The following is a 15,171-nucleotide window of genomic DNA, read 5'->3' as shown; positions in this document are numbered from 1 at the left end:
CTGGAGTGCACAAGTAGATCAGTTTGCTCTTTAATTTTTCGTGAGAAATGTGGCAAAGTGCTTTATATAGCATTTGCCTACCAATGCATACTAGTATCGAACTGTACATGACAAATGACTATGGGCACTCGCAATCAAGTTAAAGTGCATCACGTTTGCATCTAGCACCCCGATTTATGCATATCCATGTTAGGATAAAAAAAAATGGGTTAACTAGTATTACTACTACCCTACCACCACCAAAAAAAATACATGCACACAATAAATCAAATTGGATTGACCTTGTGTTTTTTATTTTTTGTGTTTTGGGAAAGGATCCTAATTCCCATAATTTGTTCATCTAGGGGTAATTTTAGCTAACCCTAAAAACATGTTACCCTCATAGGTGTTAAATACACTATATTTTTACAATATTGGTATTCATAATGCAACAGTGAGACACGAGAGCCTTGAGTAATCCCGGACCTAGAGGTGGTGGTGGTGTTATTAGAGATGAGAAGGGTGCTTTATGGTGGCTTTCTATAAACACTTTGGTATTTTGAGTAATAATTTGGCAGTGTCTAGCTTTGGTCGAGGGTCTCACGATCTGCAGTACTAGGGGGCTTATAAGGGGCTTATGAAGATACAAATTGAAGTAGACTCCAAACTTTTGGCAGATTGGGTCGGTGGTAAAGCACAGGTGCCATGTTACTTCTATAACATTATGGCTTTTGTTAGAGACCTCAAGTCTTATTCAGAGGCTACTGTACGCAAGACATGGTCGACATCTCCTTAGTCCGATGCTAGAACCTCAGCTGAAACTTAATAACCAAGCGTCAAATAATTTACAGCAGTCATCACGATATATTTCATACAATCATATTAGCAAATATACCTCATGAACCATATCCAATTGATTTCCTCGATTGGATAACTCAAATTTCAGGTAAAACATTTTTCCAGTCCGTTGAGAACAAAATTCTTGGCATCATCTACATGCTTAGGACAGTTAGGGGTATCCAGTCATACCAACAGTGGAGCTAGAACGACTTGTTTTATGAGCAGATTGAGATGTTGCCTTCGTGAAGTACATGTAGTAGTAGACATTAAGTATCATGGTTGCAACAGCAAACACCGCACCTGCTATGAACACACCTTTGCGCAAGGATTCACAAGAGAAATCTGCATAGACCATCTTCCTGTATTTGGTGTGGTAAGCATTCTTTGCAGCACCACCGACTAGACAAGCCTCCGCAATCAAAAAAGTTAACCTGCAAGCAAGTCCAAGCTAAATACAGTTGAGCTAAAAATCATGTAATTCTGATTTGAACAAACACTGTTAGAGTTCTAGAAGGGACATCTCCCAAGTGGCTACTAGGGTTGAAGGCTCCCATAATGCTAGGTTTGTTGTGGGTGGGTGGCCCAGGTCCATTTCGGGTTCAGGGGCAACGCCCCTGACAAATATTTTAGGCATTTTCTATTATTGGAAACCAGGATTTATATATATATCTATATCTTAATATTAAAGCTCCCACAAGAAGTATTTTTCGAGCTCTATTAAAATTCCACGTCATCTCCTATTAAAACGGGAATTTCTCTTCTATTTGAAAAGCGGAAATCATTTCCTATTATAACGGAAATTCCTTTCCTATTAAAACAAATTCTACCTAGCACTTCTAATTAAAGCGGAAATCTTCTCCTATTAAAATGAGAATTCCTCTCCTATTGAAAAGGAAAAATCTAATATATCTAACTAAAACGGGAATTATTCTCCTATTAAAACATGATCTCTCTCCCAATTGAAAAAACGGGTTTTTAAAACTTAATTAAAACTTGATTTAAAACAATTTGTTAGAAAATTAAAACGGGCTAGCGACTAAAACGGTAGTCCCAATTTTCTAAAAAAATCTAAATGTTTTTAAAAGGACGGTATATATGCACGGGCCTATTACAAGCTAAGATATATATATAGCCCTCCTAAAAAGACCTTAAAATAAATACCAAATCTAAAACACCCACAACTTCACCTACAAAAAATGATTTATAACCTAATTTTTTGTGCATATAATCTACTAACCATAAAGAACATCTTTACAAAAATTCAACTCGTTTGACCATTTTTAACATTGACAAAAAATGATTGCAAAAAACTAGACATTTCGGACCGTTATATATATTTTCAAAAGTGGAAAACAATTTTATCTAAGTTAGAGAATATCAAACGAAAGTTAAATTTTTGTAGAGATGTTATTTATAGTTAGTATATCATATGCACAAAAAGTTAGGTTTTAAATCATTTTGTAAGTGAAATTGTAGTTGTTTTAGATTTGGTACTTATTTTAAGATCCTTTTAAGCCTGGTCAGATATATATATATTGAAGTGATACAAGGCCAAACCTAACTAAGGTCAGATTCTCTTTCTCTCCAAACTTCTTCTCCATTAACATAGATAAAATTTCACTAACATATATTATTGTCCAATCTTGACACTTATTTTGTGTGCTGATATGTTTAGTTCTACATGTTTAGTTCTACGTTACATGGACCGCCATAATCTAAAAATTAAATAATCTGTGTCGGATACGTATTCACATGTCTGTGTTGGACACATATCGAACACATAACTTGGGTTTAGTTGTGGTTACTAAAGAGACTCTATCTGACTAGCAATCAATATACACGCAAACTTGAGGTGGTAATAAATAACACAGAATATTTCTATTAAGTAGGGGTGTCTCTTTTTGCTGAATTTCCGATTTTTCCGAAATCCGATCCAAAATTGGTTTGGCTTTGGGTGTAGTTTTCATGGACCAATTTTCCGATTTCCAAAAATTCTGAAAAAAAATTGGATCGGATTCGGATATAACTCTAAAATCCGATCCGAAAGTTCCGATATATAACCGATTCGAAATTTCCGATATTATTGCCAATTTATTCCAAAAATATGTACTTCTCTCACTATCCACTTGATTAGATCTCGACCGTTCATTCATTTTCTAGTTTTTACTTCCAAAAACAAAACAAAAACATAACATAGTCGCTACTTCCCCACTTGAATTGGACCACTCCACTGTCATTATACCGTCTGCCATAACAATAATAATATGAAAAAAAATACCATTGAGTCATACAATGACTTCCAGACCAATCCAAACGCCAAATTCCAATAGATAGAATGTTATCTAAAGCTACTTAGACTCCAAGACCAGAATCCATTATTCATGCAGACACTTCACACTTCAATTTCCACACACGAAAAAAGATTGAAACATTACAAATACCCGCACCTCTTACGAGGAATGCAATGCTTGTTGTCGGGGGTCAGGGTTCTTTTTCTCATTTTTTCTTGAATCACTTGTTTGAATGAAAATGGGTTTTCTCAGTAAACAAGTGCGTATTGCTGTTGGTACATTGGTGTTGTGGATATGGTTTTCTCTTCCTACAATGAACATTAACGTATGGTATTCCAAAAATAATTGAAAGTAAAGACATCTTTGAAAATTTACCAAGTATTTCGAAATTTCCGAAAGTTCCGAAATTTGAAATATATTTTGAATCCGAAAAAAAATTGATTCGGAAAAATTCCGAAGGAGGTTAATCCGATCCGAAGTCACCCCTAATTGGAGGGTAAAGAGAGGACAAACTCAATCCTAAGATCAGCCAACAGTGAATCACAAAAGAGTTATTTATAAAGTTCCCCAAGTGATGAGTCTTGACGGATAATAGAAATCTAAACAGTGTCTCTAATAGGTATCAAAATCATTAAGTCAAGTCCAACAATCTGTAGCAACTGAACACTAAACAAGTTCAAAATGTAGAAAAGAAAACTCACCATGAAGAGATAAAATAGATGATAGAGTAGGCTCGATTCCCACCAGGAGCTAACGGTCTTCCAAAACACATGCACTTAGTGATACCCATCAGTAAAGATTGGCTTGAGAGAAGAAACAAGAACGAGCCAACACCATAACCGGTTGCAATGTCAGACTTGTAAATACAGTATGTAGCATTGGATCCATCAGTAACTGTTTTTCCCTGTCATGCAGCAGAGGAAATTTTACCAACAGAAAAGAAAGAAATACAGCAGAGCCACACTTAAGATAATTTTAGAAAGACCAATCTACTGGGCAAGTGTATAGCAAGTCAATGATAATAGTATTTGTCAGGCAGCAACAGAAAATGAGCCGCAAGAAAAACGTACATTCTTATATAGGCATCTCACAAGTTACTTGTATACACCCGTACATGTGCCCAGTTAATTTTTTCAGAGTATAGAGAAGCATAAGCACATTGCCTCCATACAAAATGCAATACTGAACACTATTCTAACAACTTGAACCTCCATTTTAATCCCACAAGAATATAAATCCCGGGTTAGGGGTGCAGACGGGCAGCCGAATATTCGAATCCAATTCGTATTTGTATTCGAAAAATAGGATATTATCCAAAATTTTCGGATATTGGTTTCAGATAAATTTCCCCATCTGAACAGGTTTCGAATACGGATGCGGATGCTGGTAATATCCGAATCCGATTTAATTAATATAAATATATTATTATATTATAACTATAAATGCAAATGTGCGTGTCAATTTAGGGCTTCTTTTGTTCCTCAAATCTAATCTCAACCGCTCAACACCACCACCTTCTTCTTCCTCAAATTCTCAAATCTCAATGCACCACCACTGCTCTTCCTCTTCTTCCTCAAAGCACCACCACTATGCAATCTCACCATTAAATATTTACATCAAGATCCACCCACTCCTCTCTAATATTCTACGCTAGCAATTTTAACTTCAACTTAAATTGGAGCTTAGCATGCGTTTGCACCTTTTGCAATTATATCCAAGGATTCCAAGCAAAGGTATGAAGGGTGTGAAGGCCAGCCATTATAATTACTAATTACCATTAACAGAGACTGCCAAGTATTGTTTTTGAGCAGAGAACAAAAATACAAAAACCATCAAGGCCCATGTAACACTTGTGACAATTTTAGTATAATGCGGAATGGCCTCTTGTAATAACTTGTCATGAAATTTAACGTGGTTTTACCCACCTCTATAAATGGTCTCTTGTAATAAATATGAAAGTTGTTTCTTGTACAGTCTCCTCTATATAACTTCTTGTCAGAGATGTATCCATGTTTATACCTCATGCTAGAGGTGTTGTCTCATGCCTTTGCCTGACTTGAGTCACTTGCTTGTCTATTGAAAACTCAATATGTTCAAACTCCAAACATGTTACCTATGTCTAGGTTCACTCTTTTTTAGTTCTCTGGAACAAATTTTCAATAGTCACTTATTATTGTCCTTAATATTGACTCTATTTATTGTATTATGTAGGTGGAAATGACTAACCCAACCCCAAGCAGTGCTGCATCAGCTCCTTCACCTAGTGGTAGTGTGAGCCATACGCCTATCGATGTCGATACTGCTATTGCTAGTATATTGTCGGATGAATAAACAACTCCTGATGATCCATTGAAAGATAAACGTTCCGACGTGTGGAAAGAGTATGATATTAAAAAATTAAGAGATGGAACCTCTAGAGCTTATTGTAAACATTGCAAAAAGTCTTTTGATCCTAGTAGTAAGAAGGATACTACACATTTGAGAAATCATTTGAAAAGTTGCAAGATAAAAAAACGTTCTACTTCGGGTCAAAAGTTGTTGTGTAATTCATTTAGTACGAATGTAGTACAAATGAACCTCCAAATTTTGGAAGTTGGAAGTATGACTCACATACAAGTAGACTTGATTTTGCATGCATGGTTGCTAAGCATGGCTACCATTTTCTTATGGTTGAACATGATTACTTTCGAGTTTTCATAAATGGTATTTGTCCTATGTTCAAATGGGTCTCAAGAACTACTGTTCGAGAGGATGTCATGCAACTTTACATCAAGTCAAAAACTGATTTGCATGATTTTTTTGATAAGTTGCCATCAACAGTTAGTTTCACAACCGATATGTGGACTCTTGACTATCAACATCTTGGTTATTGTTTTGTTACTAGTCATTATATTGATGACGAAAGTGGGTGTTGCTAAAGAAAATTATCGCTATCTTCTCATTCCTACTCCACACAAATGGTGATATTCTAAGTGAGGTTATCAAGGCTCAAGCATTGTCTTGGAATCTTTATAGGAAGTTGTTTGCCATAATCGCTGATAATGCTTCTAACAATAATACTATGGTAGTGGCATTCAAGGATTGGCTTAAAGAGCAAAGGGTTTTATGTCTTGATGGTAGGTCGTTTCATATAAGATGTGGTGCTCATATCTTAAATTTTATTGTACAAGATGAATTGGATGTGATTGCTCCTTTTATTGTTAAAATTCGAGAGAGTGCTAGGTATGGGAAGAGTTCTTCTCAAAGTAGATATGAAAATTTTCTAAATGCATTAGCTCAAACAAGATTAACTGGAAAAGGGGTTTCTATGGATGTTCCTATGAGATGGAACTCTACCTATGACATGCTCCGTAGTGCCATCCAAGTGCGTAGAGCCTTTGAGCGCTTAGCATAGTTAGCTTCAGACTACAAGCATTTACCTACTCCCGAAGAGTGAGAAATGGGAACTAACATTTGTGAGTGTTTGAAAATTTTCAAAGATACTACACTTTATTTCTCCGGTGTTCAATAACCTACTGCAAATTTGCATTTTAAATTTGTTTGTGATATTCATCATGATGTCCTTCAATGGTTAGACTCTGATTTTTATTATATCCATGATATAGCAAAAGCTATGAAATAAACATTTGATAAATATTGGAGCGAATGTAATTTATTGATGAGTTTTGGTGTTGTAATTGATCTTTGGTATAAGATGAAGTTTATTGAGTATACTTTTACTATGATTTATGGTAAGGAGTCTAAACAAGAAAAAGATGTGAAACAATATTTGAATGAGTTGTACAACATGTATGCAGTGTCCAATTCTTCTATGATTGATGTTGGATCATCTTCTAGTTGGTTGAATTTATCTTGTGGTGACCAAGGGAGTTTTAGGATGGATGAAGGTTTGCAAAACTTCATAACACAAAGTTCACGAGTTCCAAAAACAGAGTTGGAGTAGTATCTAGATGAAGATTTGTTCCCATTTGATGCTAATGGAAAAAGTTGTGACATATTAGTTTGGTGGAAAAATAATGGTCCCAAGTTTCCCATATTAGCAGGGATAGCACATGACATTCTAACAGTTCCTGTGTCATGTGTTACTTCAGAATCTGCATTTAGTTCCGGTGGTAGAATAATTACCGACACTCATTTATCATTGGGTGTTGATTATATAAAGGCGTTGGTTTGTTTGAAAGACTAGTTACCTAAACTTAATGGTAACTACTTTCTCACTTCCTCTATTTATATCATTTAAGGATTACTTCGTGTCTAACTTTCTTTATTTCTTTCTATACGCCTTAGTGCCTATTGTTGGTGGCTCAGATGCTTGATATTACAGTTGGGGTGTTTAATTCTAAAGGTAAAGATGGGTTTCTTTTATTACTCAATTCATTTTTTATATTCAGTTTATTAGTTGTTTTGAAATGTAGTTGAAATAAACTAACCAATAGGATTTTAGACTTTGAATGAGTGTGGGGATTATTCCCTCGAGTCAAAGTTTTTAACTGACTCAAAGTTTAGAGTTGCAAGGAGATTAAACTTTGGTTCTAGTAATGATATGGTTAAGGATGTAATAATGCAAGAAGAAGAGGAAGAAGTGTTGTTGGATAAGATGTATAAGTCATTGTTGGACTTTATCGTCGCAAAACAAGTTAAAGGGGTTGCTGTCGATGAGGAGGAGGGGGTTAGTTTAAGTGGTTACGAGATGCCTCCTAAGTGTAGTCTGTTGAGTGGAGTTCCAGATACATGCCCTGCTACTCCAAGGAAAGTTAGACCAGATGGTATGGAGAGTTGAGGGAGGTAAGAAACTTGGATTGGATTTTAAGAGAATTGATATGGGCCTGTGCAGAAAGTTGAATTTTAATGATGAGGAAAGTAATGTTATTCTAATTGTTAAGTTAACAGGTAAGTTATACAAGCTGGTTTTCAGTACCCTAGGTTTTTGAGTAGTGTTATTTGTATAGTGGGTATTTATTAACTATTCTTTCAAACAGAGCTGTTTTTTGTTATTGTTTGCTTGTTGTGTTTTCTATGTAATAGTAGTTATCAGAATTCAGGATTGACAATGTACATTGATTGTTGTTGTTTTAACTGGATTGGAGTTGAAATGTTGAATGAGTTAGCATATGTTTTGCTATGAATTCTTAGCTTTTTTGTTTGGTTATGTGTCTTTACCTCTCCTCTATGCAGGTGTTACTTGCTTTGATTGAAGTACTCAAAGGATGTTGCAGGTTGGAACTGATATGGATGTGAAAAGTGTCATGTGGGCATGGGCAAGAACTCTACTAAGTCATGTCATTTTGTAAACCCTATGTTTATTTTCAGAGTTGATCTCTAATTTGTAGCTTTGAGACTTTTGTAAGATTGTTATGTGGTCTTTTTACACTACACTTTCCAGTTTCCATGACTATTATGTGAGTGTGTGAGTCAGTGAGACATCTTGTGTTCTTTACTTATTTTGTTTCAGTTGTTAAGTTGATTTGGATGGCTATTCTATTTCCTTAATGTTAACAGGTTGAAGTGTTTTCTTAATTTACAAGTCTTTTTAATAGGTTGGTTTGACAATATATGGTTGCCAGGTTGTATGATTAGTTTGGATATATGATATTGTTATTTCTTCAAAAATTCCAAATGTCAGAAGATTATTCGGATTTGGATATCGGATTTTGTGATAGGATTCGGATTTATTCCCATCCATTTAATTTGTGATTGGATTCGGATTCAAATACCATTATCATACAATCCGTCGGATTCAGATTCGGATGCAAGTACAAACTTTCGGATTCGGATACAAGCATATCTGAATCCAAACCTATCCGTTTGCACCCCTATCCCGGGTAATAGAAACCAAGTTGAGTCAGATCTGACTTTCATGGCTTTGTGTTCTTAACCCAAGTAATTAAGCAAAGTGTTTGATTATTCAATAGGTCGTTGTAAAAGTTTGCAGATATGATAAGTTTTTTCAGCAGTTGTAAAGATGGGTATACTCATATACATCTCAAATTCTCAATCCAACCAAAGTCCATACCTTGCATCTTAAATCATAGTTAATTATATTGCTATATGTTGCAAAATCAGACTGATTTCGCAACAAACCAATAGAATGCCACTCTAAGTAAGACCTAATCCATAAACATAAAGTGATAAATAAATGGAACATCCCACCGCAAGTGGAAAATTAAAACCTCCAAATTAAGGAAGAAGGTACCATGATGGCATGATCAATATTTTCACTTTTCCAAACACGAATAATCTATTTTCAAAGGTCTCGATTCAGCCACTGACATACATTCTCAAGCACTAAAAAAAACTTAACATAAATAAACTAGAATTACTCAGTAACCGACCGTGTGTCAATGTCACTCACTATAGGACTATATGTTGAATTACTGGCTTAATTTGGTAACCGATCAACTTGGCAAGTCCATTTTTAGTTCAATTTCAGCTCAATTAATTAAGTGGTAGATCAAAAGCTCAAATGAAACAATAAATGTTAAGAACAGAAATTTATAAAAGTCAGATCTAAAGTTGAGTAAGAACTAGTACAAGTGAATGTACAGTAAAGATTTAAAATAAAGAAACAGCTTACAGTGCTTCTTCGTCTCTCAGCAGCAATAGCAAATCCAAAAGCAACTAAACTCAAAATAATTACCATAAGGTGAACTAACGTTGATCCTCTCCCTTCTCCCATTTCTGTCTGTGTGTTTCAAAGTGAGAAAGGAAGTAAAGAGTTCAAAGTACTGCTTCATGTTTAGTTCACTAAGCAGATACTAGTGTACACCTTAGGGTGATGTCGTCCTTGTTTAGTTTTGTTAATAAAGAGGATGATCTAATGGGTGTAGAAAAAGGTGTTTGAATGTTGTTTGGACTTTGGGTGGATGGTAGTGAAAAGTTAGAAAATTTGAAAAAAGTGTGCGGCACAACCTAACAAGTTGTTTTGATAAAGTGTCGAATAAGGGTATGCTTTTTGAACCGAATGTTCTGAAAAAGTCGAGGTGTTTAGTGAAATTGCAAATATGCCACTGTACAAGTGTTGAGGGTGGCGCAGTGTTCATTATTCCGAACGGAATATAGGAATTCCGGCCAAAATTTCAGTTTTTCAAAAAACCGGAAAAATAGTATAAAGTCGAAATTCTAAATATAACGTGTCAAAATATTATAAATTTCAATTTTTGGATTTGTCGGAATTCCGAAATCCCAAGCTATAGAGTGGCGGCATGTTTGTTGGTTTTAGACTGTCAGGGCTGTCAACGGGTTGGACCCGAACATGACACACCTAAGTCCTATTGGGTAAGTTTGCAAATTTGGTTTTTTGTTTTTTAAAAATTAATCAAATTTATAAGTGGCAAGAATCGAATCTACATCTCATGTGTTGTGTGTCAAACACAACACTAAATAACATGGTTTCCAATTTTCTATGTCAACTTTTAATAAATATAATAAATATATTAATAATATTAACTATAAAATACACAAAACTATTATAGATTTCGGGTCGGACTATTATTAGATAGGTATGTCCAGACTTGACCTAATAATTTTATGGAACTAAATGTAAATTCTAAGTCCTTATCTTATCAATTTGGATTCAATAGGGCTTTGGGCTTGTCCATGCCTATTGACAGCCCTAGTTGGTGTGGGTTTGACAATAAAAAGTGTTACAAATTAGCGGACCCATAATGTTTGAAATGATTTTAATAACGAAACTCAAACCCTAGCCCAACCCATCCAGTTATGTGAACCCAGTTCCATTTAACCCGTTCACTTAAGGATTGTTGCTTAGCCCAGATGGCTTTACTATTACATATTTTAGGACAATATCTAGAAATAGAAAAAGCAAAAGAAACTCTCATGATTCTAATATTATCCACCGCTGGTCTCCATTGCTAGTTGAAAGAAGCTTCACTATCCTCTAAAATGTTGTGTACAGATGTAGAGTCTCCTTCTAAGATCACACAACTGTAGCCTTGTTGCCTCCCATAGCTTGCAACCAGCAACTTTGCATATATGTCCTTCGGATAGAGCCTTATGTGCTTGAGAACTACCTCTTCTGCAGATACCATCATGATCCCTGGAAACCACAACACACAACAATATTAGTCATGTTTTTGTTGTAAACAGAACAAAAGTTAATTTTAATCCACCTAGGAGGAGGCCGGTTTTATCCATTCCTCCTCCCTAGGACTAGATATAGCTAAACAACGATCAACAAATAAGGACTGTTGACTAACAAGCCAATCCCCCAACTACTTACAGTTAACTTGCTCCATAATCCATTGCATGCAAGGAGTCTTCCCTCCTATCTTGCAATCATTTATGTGTCACCAAGTGAAATACATAAAAACAAAGGCATAGGTATTTCTTTACTCATAACTTAGAGTAGCATTACTCATAATTAAAAAATGAGAACCAATGTTACATTGAGGCTGAAAGTTTGAACCCTCAACATTCCAACCCAGCTGAGACACAAACCAAAGCCTTTGAATCCAAGTACACACAAGAAAAACACAAGCATGGTGATCACTCTTCCAAAGCCTTCTTGCAAAAAGTACAATCCCCATCTACCCGGCCCAGACATGGTGTTGTTGGTGTATATTCTTCCTTGTAGGAAGTAGATCGTTGCAGCACTTCCAAATTAAATAAAATTTATGACTTTAGCTGGAACAGGTAGTTTCCAAATACTGCCAAATTTTCTATCCCATTGTTGCCGCGCCCCCCCTCCGAAATTAGGGTCTCCCCCCAATCAACCAAATTTAACTTTTTTGTGTGTGTATATTTAGGGGGAAGACCCTAATTTTCCATTTAGTATGGGGGAAATCCTAATTGGCTCATCTAGTGGGGTAATATTGGTTAACCCTAGAAGTTTTCATTCAATCTTGGTACCCAAATCAACTTATCTTCAATGGTAGGTCTTGCTTGAATCAGGTTAATTGATGTCCCTCAAATTAAATAATCTCAGACAACCACACCCTCACTCTAGCAAAGTCCCAACTGCCATCTGGGAGAATGAACTCCTTGATTCATAAATGAGAAAAGAAGAATATCACATGAAAGAAAAATTGAACGACAAACCAAAACGCTTCAACAAAGTAATGTGCCAACCTCGTTGTCACACTAATGTGACATAAGATATTCATCATTTTCTTGACCCACGTGTAGTTATTTTTGGCATGTAACGGAAATCTCTACACTCTATTGATAGCCGGGTTTTCGGGAACCCCCTCCCCACTATCGAATATGCATATTTCTGTTTTTCTCTTTTATCAAAATTCCGAAACACCTCCTTATTAGAATAGCATAACTAATTACAGTGTAGAATAGTTGATACCATATTCCTATTAGCTATAAGCATATGCAAGCATAACTTCACTCAAGTGATCATATTCTCGGGAACGGTTTGTAAGGTTCTTTATATTGCAATAATAGACAAGTGGCCTAAACCCATAAACGTTTTATAGGAAGAAAAATTAATCACTTCAGTTTTTCTTAACCAATGGAATGTTATTTTAGGCAGGTACTATTCATAAAAGAGAAAAGAAGAATATCACATTGAAGAATAATTAAACGACAAACTAAAGAGCTTCAACAAAACTGCAAAACGTTATGCACAAGCATTGTGCAAGCCTCGCTGGCACACTAATGTGACATAAGCTTTTCATCATTTTCTTGAACCATGTGTACTCATTTTTGGTATGTAACGAAAATCTCTACACTATATTGATAGCCGGTTTTATGGAACCCCCTCCCGACTATCGAGTAGGCCTATTTATGTTTTTCTCTTTTATCAAAATTCATAAACTACTCCTTATTATAGTAACATAGTTAATTACAGTGTAGAATAGTTGACACCATATTCCTATTAGCTATAAAAATATGCATGCATAACTTCACTCAAGTGATCATACTCTCGGAAATGGTTTATAAGATTTTTTATATTAAAATAATATACAAGTGGCCTAAACCCATAAGCGTTTTATAGGGCATAACTTCATTCAAGTGATCATACTCTCGGGAACGGTTTGTATATTGCAATAATATACAAGTGGCCAAAACCCATAACGTTTTATAGGAAGAAAAATCAATCACTTCAGTTTTTCTTGACAAACGGAATGTTATTTTAGGCAGGTATTATTCATAAAAGAGAAAAGAAGAATATCACATGGAAGAATAATTGAACGACAAACTAAAGCGCTTCGACAAAACTGCAAAATGTTATGCACAAGTAGTGTGCCAGCGAGGCTGACACACTAATGTGACATAAGCTTTTCATCATTTTCATGACCCATGTGTAGTCATTTTTGGCATGTAATTGAAATCTCTACACTATATTGATAGCCAGGTTTTCGGGAACCCCCTCCCCACTATCGAGAAGGCCTATTTCTATTTTTCTCTTTTATCAAAATTCAGAAACATCTCCTTATCATAGTAGAATAGCAAATTACAGTGTAGAATAGTTGATTCCATATTCCTATTAGCTATAAGAATATGGATGTATAACTTTGCTCAAGTGATCATACTCTCGGGAACGGTTTGTAAGGTTCTCTAAATTGCAATAATAAACAAGTGACCAAAGCCCATAAACGTTTTATAAGAAGAAAAATCAATCAATTCAGTTTTTCTTAACCAATGGAATATAGTTTTAGGAAGGTATTATTCGTAAAATAGAAAAGAAGAATATCACATGGAAGAATAATTGAACGACAAACCAAACCGCTTCAACAAAACTGCAAAACGTTATGCACAAACAGTGTGCCAACCTTGCTGGGCACACTAATGTGACATACGCTTTTTATCATTTTCTTGACCCACGTGTAGTCATTTTTGGCATGTAACGGAAATCTCTACACTATATTGATAGCCGGTTTTCGGGAACCCCCTCTCGACTATCGAGTAGGGCTATTTTTGTTTTTCTCTTTCATCAAAATTCATAAACAACTCCTTATTATAGTAGCATAGCTAATTACAGTGTAAAATACTTGATACCATATTCCAATTAGCTATAAGAATATGCATGCATAACTCCACTCAAGTGATCATACTATCAGAAACAGTTTGTAAGGTTCTTTATATTGCAATAATATACAAGTGGCCTAAACCCATAAACGTTTTATAGGAAGAAAAATCAATCACTTTGGTTTTTCTTGACCAATGAAATGTTATTTTAGACAGGTATTATTCATAAAAAAGAAAAGAAGAACATCACTTGTAAGAATAATTGAATGACAAACGAACACACTTCAACAAAACTACAAAACGTTATGCACAAGGGATGGCACACTAATGTGACATAAGCTTTTCATCATTTTCTTGACCCACATGCAGTCATTTTTGGCATGTAACCGAAATCTCTACACAATATTGATAGCCGGGTTTTCGGGAACCCCCTCCCCACTTTCGAGTAGGCCTATTTCTATTTTTCTCTTTGATCAAAATTAAGAAACATATGCTTATTATAGTAGCATAGGAAATTACAGTGTAGAATAGTTGATTCCATATTCCTATTAGCTATAAGAATATGCATGTATAACTTAACTCAAGTGATCATACTCTGGGGAACGGTTTGTTAGGTTCTCTATATTGCAATAATAGACAAGTGGCCTAATCCCATAAACATTTTATAGGAAGAAAAATCAATCACTTCAGTTTTTCTTAACCAATGGAATATTATTTTAGGAAGGTATTATTCATAAAAGAGAAAAAATAATATCACATGGAAGAATAATTGACTATGGCTGTCGCGAAAGGAATTATTTTAGGAACGATTTTACCCGACTGACTATGGTTGTCGCGAAAGGTATTACCCGACAGACCAAAACTGCCGCAAGACCGTCGGAAAATGCTCGGTCGGCATAGCCTTCCGGCGGTTTTATTGGTCAAAACAGTCAGTTCGGGGTTGAAGATCTTTGCCGACGGACATTCCCCATAATAACCGCCGGATATGCCGGGCCGGCAAAACCGTCGATAGTTCCTGCATCAAAACCGGCCGGATATTCCCGCCGCTAAAACCGTCGGATATTCCTCGCTATTAAAACCGTTGGATAGTTCTACGTTATGAACCATCGGTTAGACCAATTTA

At 35.5% G+C, this 15,171-nt stretch overlaps 1 protein-coding gene across 1 annotated transcript; it reads right to left on the bottom strand.

Moving 5' to 3' along the window:
* Nucleotides 1-780: 780 nt before the first annotated feature.
* On the bottom strand, nucleotides 781-10,118 carry LOC147479553 (uncharacterized). Its single transcript, XM_086580834.1, has 3 exons — nucleotides 9,685-10,118; nucleotides 3,812-4,014; nucleotides 781-1,250 (listed from the first exon to the last, which is right to left on the bottom strand). The coding sequence occupies exons 1-3, from the start codon at nucleotides 9,784-9,786 to the stop codon at nucleotides 989-991; spliced, it is 567 nt and encodes a 188-aa protein (XP_086436960.1). The 5' UTR covers nucleotides 9,787-10,118; the 3' UTR covers nucleotides 781-988.
* Between the last annotated feature and the right edge of the window lie 5,053 nt (nucleotides 10,119-15,171).

Source organism: Coptis chinensis, chromosome 8 (genome assembly GCF_015680905.1).
Source record: "Coptis chinensis isolate HL-2020 chromosome 8, ASM1568090v1, whole genome shotgun sequence".
Lineage (NCBI taxonomy): Eukaryota > Viridiplantae > Streptophyta > Magnoliopsida > Ranunculales > Ranunculaceae > Coptis > Coptis chinensis.
This window is presented reverse-complemented; position numbering and strand designations above follow the sequence as displayed.

What these genes read in the sequence shown, in the direction of transcription:
- LOC147479553 (XM_086580834.1), bottom strand. Translation starts at nt 9,786, where the DNA reads ATGGGAGAAGGGAGAGGATCAACGTTAGTTCACCTTATGGTAATTATT. An exon ending in CTGAGAGACGAAGAAGCACT is followed by an intron (nt 4,015 to 9,684) that starts GTAAGCTGTTTC and finishes GCTGCATGACAG; the next exon opens with GGAAAAACAGTTACTGATGG. An exon ending in ATCTATTTTATCTCTTCATG is followed by an intron (nt 1,251 to 3,811) that starts GTGAGTTTTCTT and finishes ACTTGCTTGCAG; the next exon opens with GTTAACTTTTTTGATTGCGG.